This window comes from Perognathus longimembris, chromosome 4 (assembly GCF_023159225.1).
Source record: "Perognathus longimembris pacificus isolate PPM17 chromosome 4, ASM2315922v1, whole genome shotgun sequence".
In the NCBI taxonomy this organism is placed as follows: Eukaryota; Metazoa; Chordata; class Mammalia; order Rodentia; family Heteromyidae; genus Perognathus; species Perognathus longimembris.
This window is the reverse complement of record NC_063164.1, coordinates 14,755,439-14,768,896: the sequence shown is the minus strand read 5'-3', so window position 1 is coordinate 14,768,896 and position 13,458 is coordinate 14,755,439. Positions and strand designations below refer to the sequence as shown.

Genomic DNA, 13,458 nt, shown 5'->3' with positions numbered 1-13,458 from the left:
CCACCCCACTCCACCCCACCCCAGCCAGCTGTCTGTGCCGCTCTCTGTGTGTCTGTCATAAGGAAAATAAAAACGGGCAAGCAAGCATCAGGACCCGTGTGTCTCTCTTTGGAAAGGCTGGGTGGTGGGGAGCGAGAATCCTGGGATGGGGCATTTAGCCTTTTCTGGGCAATGAGAACATGTTGGAGGGTATAGCAGCTAGCACGCACACACACACCCCTTTCCCTGAGCCTCAGATCCTTCATCGCTTATTTCTAGAAGGAAGGGAAAATGTGGTCTGTGTCTTGCCCTGCAGTTTCTGGAATGCTGGCACTGGATGCCCCACCATTGCCCTCTAACTAAACTAGACTCTGGTAACCTCCACCCCTGCTCGCCGGCTCCTTCATAGCAACTGAGGGCTGCTGGGCTCTGGGATGGGCCAGCCTCTACCTCAGTCCCGTCTCAGCTTCCTCCACTCTGATCCTGTACTCGGGCAGAAAGGCTTCACCCTGGTGTTTGGTGAGAGAAGGCAGTGAAGACCCATGGAAGAAAGCAGGACAAGTTAAAGGCGTTGGAGTGTAGAACAAAACACACAGAGCACCTGTGAGGGGTTAGGGCAGCTATGTCCAGCATTTTCATGGGGCTGTGGGACACAGCCAGCTGGATCTTGTCCTTGGGTCAAGTTAGGGATCGTCTATGCGCCAAGGGTACCCTGAGGGCCACTCCCTTGCAAAGCCACCAAATAGTCACTGGGTCCTGGGACTAAGCGGAGGTGAAGGGCAAAGAGGAGGCCTGATTCCCCGTGTCCACAGGGCTGGTTCCCTTCCCTTGATAACTCTGCTCTTGGCAAAGTTAAAAGAACAAAGCCTCCGGCCATGAGCAGACAGTGTTGGCACTGGGGTGTTGCCAATTGAATGTGAGAGCCCCTTGGCTCCAGCTCTAACAGCCCTTTGCCCAATACAGCCCAGCCTCTCCAGCTTCCCGGGACTCCAGGGAAGAGGCAAACCCCATCATCATAAAACAGCGGGACGCCAAAGCCAGCTGGAAGCAATGAGAGAGACACCTTCCCCACCTGTCATTTTAGCAATGAAGATATACAGTCCGGCTGTGAGAACCTCCAAGCCCCTACACGCTGCAAATGTTTTTGTATAAAAATGAGGTGCCTGGACTTATATCTTGATAAATGGAAAGATTCCTCTCTTGTCCCTGGCTTTGATCTGGAGCTCCCTTCCCATCTCCATTGGAAATGGCATATGAACTGCTTATTCTAAACCCGGAGGAGCAAAGGTAATTTATGTCAGCAGAGCAGTGTCAAAATGGTTCTAATCAAAAGGTGACAGTCCTCCATACCTGGGTAAGTAGTTACAGTAAATGGTAGCCATGTTCTGCCAGTGCCTTGGCCTGGACAGACTAGAATCCAGTCAAACCCCTGAGGAGTTAACAGAATCCCTTCACCCCAGGTGATTTGATGCCCCAAGAGGCAGTTTATCTTCCAAAATGGCTTGGGTCGACCTAGGGTTAGTAGTAGTGCTAATCTTCAGGGACAAAGCAAACCAGCCAGACCCTTTCCTGTCATACAGAATATAGAGCAAACAGGAGTGAAAATTGCATTGAGAGAGCTGTTGTTACATACATATTTTTTAAAATCTATCCAATCTCCTTTAGATTTACATCAATTTACCAGCAGGGGGCACAGTGCAGCACCAACACCCATAGACTCCTGGAGTAAGGGTGGGTATAGAGAAAGAGTAAAGTGATTGGCGTTGGTTCCGACAGCCTTGGTCCTGTCATGATTGGCTCTATGGACCACGAAGTCCAAGCTTTCTTTAGTTTAATTCAAGGGCACTCGCACAAACAATTGCACCCCCTTTATCCACAACGTCTGGGAAAAGGCATGCTGTCTGGTTGCCTGCAGTCTGACCTGAGCATGAAGTGGCCCCAGCATTGAGTTGTCTTGTGTTGGAGCTGTGCCTGGTCCTCCAGGGAATGGGGATAAATATACCCTGTTGTGGGAGGGGTTGGGACCACATCCAGCTACCCAGTTGTTCAGGTGCTGACTCATGGTATACCCCAGAATCACTCTAGTTTCCTCCTTGGGCCTGCCTCAGTGGCTGAGCCAGCATCCCAGCCATCCTAGGGCTATATAAGGAGCCCACTTGAGTCAGGGGGCAGGGGCTGGGGTCCCAAGGGGCTTGGAGCACCCAGGCCAAACAAGTCAAAGAAGGGAGCGATATATAAAACCAGGGACAGAGGCTGATTAACCTGCCTGCTCTCCTGCTGTGTCACCCAGGAGTGCTCTGTGTTCGCTTGCATCCAAAGAGCCAGCAGAAATCCTAAAGGCAAGCCCGTAGGGCGAGTCCATTCCTCAGAAGTGTGCATGTGTCTCCCAAGCCCCATCTTTACTCAGGATAGCTTCATTAGACAGGGAAAGGGTTGAAGGTCAGAGGCTCTATCTCAGCCTGAATCCTCATGGTTGTCCACTTTCCAGACGTCCAAAACAGCACCTGCCAAGAAACAAGCAGCACTAGCTCCAGGATGTACCCTGGATATCAATGACCCCCAGGTCCAGAGTGCTGCCATTTGCACCCAGGCTTCTTACAGAGGCCACAGGTGTGTGTGGGCGGGGGGGGGGGGGCGAACCCTTGAAGCCCTTGAGAGGAAGGGAGATGGAGCTACAGGAAACACATTCCGGGGGGGTGGTGAGTTCAATCAAGATCATCCTGGGCTAGGATGCTGAGTCAGTGTTAGGAACTAACTGAGGTGCAGAAAAGTGACTGACAAGAGAGGGTCTATTGGGATGACAGTGCAGGGCCAACCCGCTTCCTACACATCCCTACACATTTCCCTGTTTAGAGATGGGGGTGGGGGGGGCGGGCAGAAGAGGGTGCACGGGCAGGCCAGAGCCATGGATGACCCGCTGAAGGTGGTGCTGATGGAGGGCAGTGCAGCCAAGCTGACATGCTGCATTTTGGCTTTCCTAGACCCCTTCATCTGCTGGATAAAAGATGGCAAGGAGCTACGCGACGGGCCCGAGTACTGCTGCTACGTCTTCGAGGACCCTGACATGGTGGCATTGGTGGTGCGGGAAGGCGAGCTGGCAGACCTGGGCCAGTACAGCAACAGTGTAACCAGCCCGTTCTGCCAGGGCTCCCGCTCCAGGAAGGTAGGCGCAGCAGCCAGGTGCAACGCAGCAGCACCACCACCCTGCGGGCTCATGGGATCCGGTAGAGCACAGCCCGGAACGCAGCCTGGCGCGCCTCGCTGAGCTGAGCTCGCAGGCAGCCGTTGTCCTTCCCCCTACGGCCCTACCCAGCCCCAGAAGTCAGCTATGGGCTTGGATCACAGGACTCCAGAGCCTCAAGGTCACAGAGCAAGCCAGAAGCACAGCCAGGGAAGGGGTACAACGGGACTTTTCAATTTATTTTTTGGTTCTCAACCCTAAGCAATTTCCATTGCTGTCTCCAAGGCACCTGGAGGTGTAGAAACATTCCTGGGTTTCTAGCTCTTTTGATCTTCTATTCACCCCCGCGGAAGTAGAAGGGACAGGGAATGCGTCCTGTTTCATAGATAAGGAGATGAAACTAGAAAGGCTTAATCATCTGTACAATATCGTATTACGAGCCCAAATGCACTTTGTATTTAGGGCAAAATATTTGCTGGGGAGGTGATGCCCCGTAAGTCCCTCACTGGGTCTCTCCCCCTTCCGTTTATCTAGCCTTCTCCAAGGTTTAAAAGGGACTCGGCCACACCAAGGCACACTAAGGCACTGCAGTCACGCTGGCTGCTGAGATCCTGGGCGAGCCTGCGTGGGCTGGTGCAAGGACAAAGAGGACATCCAGGAGGACAACAGCAAGGGCTGGGACTTGAGCGAGGTCAGGGCTTGAGGCTACAATCTGGATGGTACTGTGCCCGGAAACCCCACCAGAAAGCAGTGAGGAAACTGGGTAGCAAAGCACAGAGCTGGATCATTAGCTGGGCCTGGTAGGGCAGCAAGACGAATGCTCTGCTCTCCACCCTCCCCCAGCTCCATCTCCTCCCATCTCCTCCCTGGGGTGTTCTTCCAGATAGGCTGCACCACCAACTACCACGATGACCACTTGCCAGGCCCCAAGACAGCAGCAAGGGCGAGATTTACTTGGAGAACAGCCTGGGCATGGACGTGGCCTGAAAGGCATCCCCAGACCTTTCGCCCTTGCTTCAAGCTCAGGGGCAGGTGAGACCTTGGCAACCCTCTTGGGTCTTGATTAATAAAGCTGCTTTCTGATTATTTATTTATTTATTTTCGCCTCTCTTCTGTTCTTTTGTACCGCCATTCCTTCTCCCCTTATGCCAGACCTACAGGCCAACGTCCTGGGAGTATCAGAGCCAAAAGGAGTCTGCTTCGTGTGTGTGTGTGTGCGTGTGTGTGTGTTTAATTGGAGGTAAGACTTGCCTTCCCCGATGATCATCAGATCTCAGCCTCCTGAGTAGCTAGGGTTACAGGCGTGAGCCACTCGCATCTGCACGGGGCCCCAGTGTTTCATGTTCACACACAGTAAATCCGAAATAGGATTCATCTTGAGGTCAGACTTCCCCGGTGGGACCCACAAGGGAATGGTGACCACCGCCTTTTCTTTTGCTTCACTCAGGCCCCACCCTTCCAGGGTTCTTTGGTCGCAGTTCCCGCCCCCTCCAAGGCAAAACACTCCCAGTCCTCTTCAGCCCTGTTTCCCCCGTGACCTGGCTGTCCACTTGGGCAGCTGCCTCTGAGCCCATCCCTGAACGGCTAGAATTCCGATCGTAGGGGCGGCTTGAGACCAGCTCCCAAGCCCCATCCTGGTTCTCCTGTAGGCCCGCCCCGTGAGAGCCCTTGGCCACGCCCCCTGGCTTCCACCCCCAGCTCTTTCCTCGGCGGTCTGGTGGTGGAAGTTGGAAAAGGGAGCGGGATCTTCGGAACTACAATTCCCGGCAGGCCCCGCGGCGAAGCACGATCTCGCGAGTTGCGAGAAGACACGTGCGCGGAAGGAAGAAAGCCGTGGCAGGCGGCGGAGCTGGAATAAAGGGAGCTAGTAGTGGTAAAGGGACTTGGCCGAGGGGTGGCGGGAGGGGTGGGAGCGCCGGAGCGCCCCTGGGCCGGGCGAGCTCCGAGCTCACCGTCGGCTTTCCGTGCGTGCGTCCCACCACACCTGGCTACGAGCGGCTCATGTGCATTGGCTAGGGTCAGTGGTGGGGTGCGGAGGGTCAGCCGTCAACCCGCATCCGCAGACTCCGCTCCAGTCAGCACCGGGGCTCCAGGCTTAGTAGGTTTCGTGTTGGGGATGCCGAGATAATCCGTCTCTTGGCAGTTTCACCTGTTCATTGACTTTTTTTTAGACCTTTTTTTAAAAAATTTCTTTATAGAACTGGGGTTCATCAAACGCAGATCAGTGTTCAGTAGTTTGGGGTTCACGTTCAGAACTGAAATTAAGCATCTGGGTCCCAGCTTAGGTGCTCAGTTCCAGTTGGAACACGGGGCTGAACATCTGGAAAAGAGTCCTAGAGGGGGAAGTTTTCAGGTGTTTGAGGGTTTGGAGTCCGAGAAGGGAGGGGGTGCGGTCTGCTGAGCTTCCACGTTTGCAGAATTTGTGCGTGGCCAAAAGGAGAAGTTTGTTAACGTCAAATCGTGAGGTGTGGGTTTTAGAATTTGTGTGCAATCACGGTGAGGTGTCAAGACCAACTGGATGATGATGGGTTGGGGTTTGAGATGTTAAATTTCAGTGGTGTGGTGCCCAGTGATGGGACTCTGTTGAACTCTGGGGGTGGCTTTATATCCCAGGAACCAGGGCTATCTGGAGTTGGTGTCTGGAGTGTGACATCTGAGCCTGATTTTTCTGTTGGGGCTTGAAGTTTAGGTAGCTCACCATCATGCTCAAAGCGGTGATCCTGATTGGAGGTCCTCAAAAGGGTGAGGAGCTGGAAGGCTGGAATGGTTGGTGGGCTGAGGGACAGAAGGAGGCAGGTGGCTGAAGTGTCCTCTCCTCTCCTAGGCACTCGCTTCAGGCCATTGTCCTTTGAGGTACCCAAACCACTGTTTCCTGTGGCGGGGGTCCCTATGATCCAGCACCACATTGAGGCCTGTGCCCAGGTAACCTCATAGGCTCCCCTATCATCTCCTTCATGCTGTATTTCCCCCTTTCCCAACCATGATCTCTTCCCATCAAGCCTAACCATCATTCATAGATATGAATGACAACCCTTGAAATTGTTCCGTACAGCTGCCTTGCTATTTCCCCTTGGCCTCTTCCTGCTTCAAATTTCATGCCTGTTTTAAGTATGGGATGTAAAGGGATCTTAGAGACAGTGTAAAGCCATAAGGTGGGCGCCCTTCATCATACTAAAGCTCAGAATTCATCCTTTTGCTTACTGTGGGACAGCATGGGTTTTGGTTTTGAATCCAGTCTGTCCCTGCTGGGAGACCTGGAGCAAGTGAACTTCACATCCTCCCTGAGCTTCAGCTTCCTTATCTATCAGGTAGAGATTAGACCTCCTTTGTGGGGTGACAGAAGCTGTAAAGTGCCTAGTTCAATGCAGGTCCTTGATAAGTGATACCCTTACCTCATGTTGATATCAAGCGTAGACTCCCAGATAAGAAAAGGGGAGAAAGGATGAATGGATTTTACTTTGATGTAGCTTGGTAGGCAAAGTCTTTTCTAGAGTCCCAATTCAAGTAGGGCAGGGAACATAAAAGATGGGAAGATCTCGGCTGAGATTTCCTCTGGCTTCCTTATTATCCAGAGGAAAAAGCAAGGCAGAGTTTTATAAGATGATTGCTCAGGGGCTCCCAGCGAAAGCTAAAGCTGTAGCCTCTGGACTTCTGGGCCAGCCTAGGGATCTCTACAGCACTCCTCCTATCAGATATTTTATTCTCAGCCTCTTCCTTTGTCCTCAGGTCCCTGGGATGCAGGAAATTCTGCTCATTGGCTTTTACCAACCGGATGAGGCCCTTACCCAGTTCCTAGAATCTGCGCAGCAGGAGTTTAACCTTCCAATCAGGTGTTTATTACACATATACATGGGGGGAGTGGGGAGGAGGACTGGGGCTGAGTGCTTGGGAATGTGTTGAGTCTAGCATGCAAGGCAGAGTCACCTTTGCATATTAGAATCCCTGTGAGACTTAAGCCAGGAATACTCTGGGAACTGGAGTATGCTTGTATTTGGGTCAGGGGCCCTAGCTCATTGGATCTAACTCAGTTGGCTCTGGGGTCTCTGGGGACAGATACCTCCAGGAATTTGCCCCCCTGGGCACAGGGGGTGGTCTGTATCATTTTCGGGACCAGATCCTAGCTGGAGGCCCTGAGGCGTTCTTCGTGCTCAATGCTGATGTCTGCTCTGACTTCCCCTTGAGTGCTATGTTGGATGCCCACAGAAACCAGCGCCACCCTTTCTTACTCCTTGGCACTACGGTGAGGGGGCTGGGAAGGATGGAGGATGTGCCGAAGGCAGAGGCTGCCCCGTGCTTGAAGCCAGGAATGCGTGTTGGGAGGGAGATGTACTTCCCCAGCAGTAACAGAGGTGTCATTGGCGACCCTGCGCCCTTTGGCTGCTCAGAAGTCGGGAGGGGGAGGCAGCTGTCAGCTCTCACCCCCGGCTGAAGGCCTGTCAGTGCCAGAGCTGCGTGCCAGGTGCTGTAGGGGAAGGAAGGAAAGAAGAAAACAGCCCTGCATGCCCCCTGGAGCAGGCTGGTCACTGTCTCGGGTGTATCTGTCTTTCAGGCTAACAGGAAACAGTCCCTCAACTATGGCTGCATCGTTGAGAATCCACAGACACATGAGGTGAGAGCAGAGACGGGGCTGGATGGGTGCCCACTCTGGATCATTACCCCTCACTTCATACTGCTAAAGAATGAGGTGGGCCCCAGTATTGTCAAATAGGTGTGATAGATCCCTGATTAATCATCGTGTAGCCCTGTAAGAGAGGATGGCAGAGAGGGAAAGGGATGGCAGTTCATTTCTGAAGGTGTGGCACTGTAATAAATGTATGCACAGGGTGCTGTGGAACACATAAAGGAGACCAGCAGAGCCTTGCGAGGGGCGGTGGTCGGGGAGAACGGGTCCTTCAGGAATTGGGGACTGGACTGAGTCAGATTTGTCTAGATGAATAAGGAGTCAGGAAGGCACTGCGGGCAGTGCGAATAGGATGTGCAAAGACAGAGGCAAGAAAGAGCGTTTCCTTTGGAAGTAGTGTAGGGTACGAGGTGCCAGCCCTGAACAGCAAACTCTGGGGCAGGCAAGAGAAGACGCAAGGGGAGAGCTGCATCAGCTGGGCGTTGACAGGTGGGTTTTACAGAGGAAGAGGGAGGGCAGGGCCTTCCAGCCAGGCTCAGGCGTGTATGGCCCGGACTCCACGCTCTCTTAGTGACAGGAAGCGGGGAGGGTGGACTGGAGGAAGGCGGGGGGGGGGGGGGGGTGGGGGGGTGGGACTTACCTTGAAGGTGAAGCCGAAGGGCAGTTACTCCAGGGTGTAAGGCCTGGTAGAGGGCGAAGATGTTCGCTGCATTTTAGGAGATCCCTGCCCCCCACCGGCGAGGGAGGAGGGTCTTACCATACTGTAGCAGGTGGCAGTCCACGCCAGTACTTCATCCCTCCCTCTCCTCAGGTCCTACACTACGTGGAGAAACCTAGCACATTCATTAGTGACATCATCAACTGCGGCATCTACCTCTTCTCCCCAGAAGCCCTGAAGCCTCTTCGCGACGTCTTCCAGCGGAATCAGCAGGATGGGCAACTGTGAGGCAGGCCCCATGACCCTGTCACCCCAAGCAACCCCCACCCCCACCCCCGTCACACTGCCCTGGCCCATGCCGGCCTCCACAGGCTCACCCTCTTCCTCTTTTCTCCCATCTCTAGCCAGCCTCACGAGTCCCTCCCTTTCTAACCTCATTCTGTCCCTCTTCCTTATCCATCCCACTTCCTCCTCTGTCACTGCCTGCCCACTCCCCTTCTGGTCCATTTCTCTCAAGCCCTGAGTATCCCGGAGATGATGTCTTTCAGAACAGACGGCAACACACACTTGAGTGCACACGTGTTGGTGAGCGCACGCGCGCACACATGCACACACATTCTCTGGCCGGCTACCCTTGGAATGTAGCCCCAGAGCCGGCTTCCCAATTCCAGGGTCATTCCTCCCCCCAAGGCGTGAAACTGTTACCTTTTAGGCAGGCCCCCTGTCTCCATCCCCTCCCCTCCCCACCCATCCCACGCCTCATTTGCTCATAGCCATCTCTCACCCCCGACCATGTCTCTCTCTCCATCGCTCCTGGCCTCTCTGTCTCTGTTTCTGCTGAACTGGCATCTCCACCATCTCTCTCTCCCTCTCTCTGTGTGACTGTCTCTGCCCTCACCAGCTGCCTTGCTCTGGGGTGAGTCTGTCTGTGTTCCCTTCCATCCAGTGTGGGGGAGGTGACTAGAGGGGTAACTGGAGAGGAGGATGTGAAAATTGGGGGCCCTTGTGGATACCAAGCAGGGGTGTGAGGCCTCTCTAGCTCCCCTGTGAGGAGAGCTGGTGTGGAGCTCCTGGGAGGGGTGTAGGGGATTTGGAGCGGTTGTGGGAATCATCAGGACTTCTTTAGGTTGGCCTCCCCTTCCGGCTCAACTCGGAAAACTGATGGTGAATCCTTTCTTTGCCAGGGAGGACTCTCCAGGCTCCTGGCCAGGGGCAGGAACCATCCGCCTGGAGCAGGATGTGTTCTCAGCCCTGGCTGGGCAGGGCCAGATCTATGTGCACCTCACGGATGGGATCTGGAGCCAGATCAAGTCTGCAGGGTATCTGGGCTGGAATACAGGGCACACCTCGGGGTGGTGGGGGGCTGACACAGGCCCTGCTAGTTCCTGACCTCCTCCTCATCTCCTTTTGACCCCTAGCTCAGCCCTCTATGCCTCTCGCCTCTATCTGGACCGATACCAGATCACACACCCAGAACGGCTAGCCAAGCACACTCCAGGGGGTCCACGAATCCGAGGTACCTACCTCAGCCCCTCCTGCCCTAAGTCTGGGCCCCTAACCTCAGGTCCAGAGGCAGCGTGTCCATCCTTGTCCTTCCCCATCTAGATATGGTTTGGGATATTTCCCTAAGGTCCTCTTTTCTGCTTCTAGGAAACGTGTATATTCACCCAACGGCTAAGGTGGCCCCATCTGCTGTGGTAAGCTTCAGAGAGAAGGGGTGGCTCTTGGGATGAGGGTGCCCAGAGACCCCCTGAGCCCGGGTGCTGATCTTTGTTTTGTCACACCTTGTTGTGTGGCCTCGAGCAGTTTGCTTCCCCCTTATGTGTTATAGGAGGGGACTGAACTTGGGCCGCCCTAAGTCCATCCCTCCAAGACTCACCGAGTGTGCTCCTCTCCATAGCTGGGCCCCAACGTCTCCATCGGGAAAGGGGTGACGGTGGGCGAGGGTGTGCGGCTCCGAGAGAGCATTGTCCTCCATGGAGCCACGTTACAGGTAGGTACCAAGGCACACAACAGTGTGTGACACCCCAGAGACTGAGGGGAGGGCCTAGGTTTTCCCCCCAGAATGGAGAACGGTAAACCCCTCAGGCCCTGCCTCCCGATTCCATCCCACCCCGCTCACCTCCACCCTGGTGCTTGACAGGAACACACCTGTGTCTTGAACAGCATCGTGGGTTGGGGGAGCACCGTGGGGCGCTGGGCTCGTGTGGAGGGGACGCCCAATGACCCAAACCCCAACGACCCCCGAGCTCGTATGGACAGTGAGAGCCTCTTCAGGGATGGGAAACTGTTGCCTGCCATCACCATCCTGGGTATGGCTTCGCGGGGGGGGGGGGGGGGGGTGGTGGCGGGTAGGGCTGGGATGTGCCACAGGTGAAGACTGGAGGTCTGTGGGGAGGGAGTATTTGTTCAAGTGTAAGTGAATGTGTGAGTGTGTGTACGTTCTTCCTTTTTGCAAACATTCACCAAGCCTGCTGTGTGTATGTCAGGCCTGAGTGCCACTAGGCGGGAAGGCTGGGGGCACAGATGGGCAGGGAGCGAGTCCCTGCCGGATGGCTCTGGCCCCCCAGCTCCCTGCCCCTGACCCCTCCTGCGAGTGACCTGTCCCTGCAGGCTGCCGTGTCCGGATCCCTGCTGAGGTGCTGGTCCTGAACTCCATTGTTCTGCCACACAAGGAGCTGAGCCGCAGCTTTACCAACCAGATCATCCTTTGAGGGGGGCTGCCGGAAGGCCCCCCAACTCCCTTTCCGCCTCTCTTTGAGGCTGCTGCTTGCTTGGCCAACCTCTGTGCAGAAGGGAGCAGAGGAAGCCAGGAACGATGTGGGTGGCCTGGGACTCCTGGCTTCCCTCCCCAAATAAACCCCTCGTGAACCTCGAAGCCAGCACAGACTTTGCTTGTGCCTGGGCTGGGGGTGGGGGCAGAAGGGAGACAGCTGAGTCAGGCCCCCCCACATTAGCATTTAAATTGGAGTCATTGCTGCGGGCTCATGAATAATGAATCTAGAGCCCTGGTAAGTCTCCCCCTCCCACTTGCTCAGGAAAGGCCCTCCAGGCTCTGCAGCCTGCTGGCCCCCGCTGGCCGCCTCACTGGGCCTGGCTCCGGCTCCTGGAGGGTAGCATTCCAAGGGAAGAGTGGGGATTTCAGCTGGGCCCAGGAGCTGGGAGTCACAGGCCCGAAGGCTGATCACCCAGCAGCCCATTCTCCTTGGCTCCTGCCGAGCCACAGCCCTGGCCCGTTTTCCGCTTTGCCAGCTCCATCTGCTCCCAGCCTGGCTCTTGGCGAGGTGGGGGTTGCACCCCTGCCTGGGGCTTTGTGTCTGTCTGCCGCTTCCCTGGCAGAGGGAGGGGGCTTGAGGTGATGCCAATGTAAAGGGAGTGCCCCGCTCCGGGGGGGACCTTGGTCACCTCCCGTCATCTGGTATTACCCCTTGGTGGGTCTCAGCCATCTTTCATGTTTGCCTCTGACCCCCACGTGCCCCTTCCGTGCCCCCCCTCTTTCCCCAGCTGTGGGTGCCGAGCTTAGATGCCAGATGAGCTGGTAATGATCGTAATCTGCTAATTGAGAGGAATCTAATTACCCGAGGAGAATGGGGGGGGGGCAAGTAGGGTGTGGGTGGGAGCGAGGAAGGTCCTGGCAGCAAGCTGGGGTGGCAGGCACTGGGTGCTGGGGCCTTGTTATCAGCACTGGGGTCGGGGACAGAGCCCAGGATTTCATAGCATCCCAGGCAGGCAGTTAGGAAGGTGCCTGGCTGAGGCTGACCGGTGGCTGGGCACAGTGTGACCCCCCGGCCTCTTTGGGATCTCAGAGCTTTGTGAGAGCCATGGAGAATGGCCTAGGGTATGAGCAGCGCCGACCTGTAACCTGCCTCTCAGCTCCTTTTCCCCATGTTTCCTCCAGTCCAGGTGGATCATCTCTGCTAGTAGGGAGCTGCGGAGGCCCACTCAGCCTGGGGTCATCTCCCCCCAGGAAGGGGCGAGGAGAGAGGGGGCCAGGCCCCAGGGCCAGGCTCTGCATCCCTTCCCTCTCCTCCCCTGTCCTGACCCTTCTGTTCCGAGTGGTTGGCAGAGGCCATGGCAGCTCCATCATAAATATGATAATTTAATTATTTTCTCAGCAAAACACCGTGAAATCCAATAAGTCTGTGTCAGGCCCTGGCCCCCGGGACCCCCCTCCTAGACCCAGTGGGGGTGGGGACATGGTAGAGAAAGGCGGTGGAAGGGGAAAGGGGTCAGTGTTGGGAGGAAGGGGAGTGGCTAGGGGAGCTGAGGCCTTCGTGTAACACCCCAGGCTTGGGGGGGGGAGGGCAGGTCACTGAAGTGTGTGTACCAAGTGTCTAAGGGGAGAGGTTGTGATGCCCCTACTTGCCCCCACCCCTGGTCAGCCCTTTTCTGAGCTGGAAGAACCCTAAAGCTCCATTCATACCCACAGGAGCAGCTAGCGCCCCACATAGAGCACCTCTGGGGCCTTGCATTCAGCTATCACTGGCCCTGTGGGGTAGAAGGGGAGGAGGGTGCTGGCCTGGCTGGGGGAAGATTTGGGGAGGGAGAAACCAAAGGGAACTGGTGTGGGGGGGAGGAGTGGGGGATGAACCAGAAGAGGGGGTGCGGGGGAGGGGTGCGCTCCTGCCATTAGTGCTTTTTTTTTTTTTTCGTTTCCATAAAAAGATCATTCTGTAAAATCAGCGAGGGGGAGCAAGCTGGGGGCCGGGAGTGGGGGTGGGTCCCTGGCACCCAGCAGGATGGGACGACAGGGGAGGAAGAGCCGGGGACAGGGACTGAGTGTGGAGAGAAATTTGGATGGGCTTCAAGAGCCAGCCGAGGGGAAGAGGCTGCGCCAAGAACACAGCCTTGGGGGAGGCGGGAGAGGCTGGGCAGGACAGGGCGGGGTGGGCAGGGCCCTCATCTCCCATCCCCTTTGGCAGGGCTGCCCAGGGCTCCGGTCCCACCTCCATCTCAGCCCCCTCCCTGTGGCACTTAGCAGCCATTACTGGGGGAGCAGATTGTAGCCCCCCTCCTCCG

General features: G+C 55.9%; 2 protein-coding genes across 6 annotated transcripts; both read left to right on the top strand.

Moving 5' to 3' along the window:
* The first annotated feature begins 601 nt into the window (after positions 1 to 601).
* On the top strand, positions 602 to 4,147 carry Spegnb (SPEG neighbor). Its single transcript, XM_048345729.1, is given in 7 exon segments — positions 602 to 661; positions 2,468 to 2,593; positions 2,858 to 3,166; positions 3,706 to 3,781; positions 3,784 to 3,828; positions 4,030 to 4,074; positions 4,077 to 4,147. Coding segments are annotated over 7 exon segments (732 nt in total).
* An 822-nt stretch (positions 4,148 to 4,969) lies between these two features.
* Gmppa (GDP-mannose pyrophosphorylase A) lies at positions 4,970 to 11,313 on the top strand. Of its 5 annotated transcripts, none has more exons than XM_048344689.1 (13): positions 4,970 to 5,030; positions 5,845 to 5,902; positions 5,985 to 6,082; positions 6,887 to 6,990; positions 7,214 to 7,400; positions 7,710 to 7,769; positions 8,593 to 8,723; positions 9,624 to 9,758; positions 9,858 to 9,955; positions 10,090 to 10,136; positions 10,340 to 10,432; positions 10,583 to 10,751; positions 11,053 to 11,313. In XM_048344689.1, the coding sequence occupies exons 2-13, from the start codon at positions 5,863 to 5,865 to the stop codon at positions 11,151 to 11,153; spliced, it is 1,263 nt and encodes a 420-aa protein (XP_048200646.1). In that variant the 5' UTR covers positions 4,970 to 5,030; positions 5,845 to 5,862; the 3' UTR covers positions 11,154 to 11,313. The 5 variants fall into 5 exon arrangements, 4 of the variants coding, with proteins under 4 accessions (XP_048200646.1, XP_048200645.1, XP_048200647.1 ...); XM_048344688.1 differs by having other exon boundaries at positions 4,991 to 5,033; positions 5,774 to 5,902; XM_048344690.1 differs by lacking the exon at positions 4,970 to 5,030 and adding an exon at positions 5,359 to 5,625.
* Positions 11,314 to 13,458: the final 2,145 nt, after the last annotated feature.

Coding starts and splice junctions, on each gene's coding strand:
- Gmppa (XM_048344689.1), top strand. CDS start 5,863: ATGCTCAAAGCGGTGATCCTGATTGGAGGTCCTCAAAAGG. Junction 9,956..10,089: donor AGGGGGTCCACGAATCCGAG/GTACCTACCTCA, acceptor TTCTGCTTCTAG/GAAACGTGTATATTCACCCA. Junction 10,752..11,052: donor GCCTGCCATCACCATCCTGG/GTATGGCTTCGC, acceptor CTGTCCCTGCAG/GCTGCCGTGTCCGGATCCCT.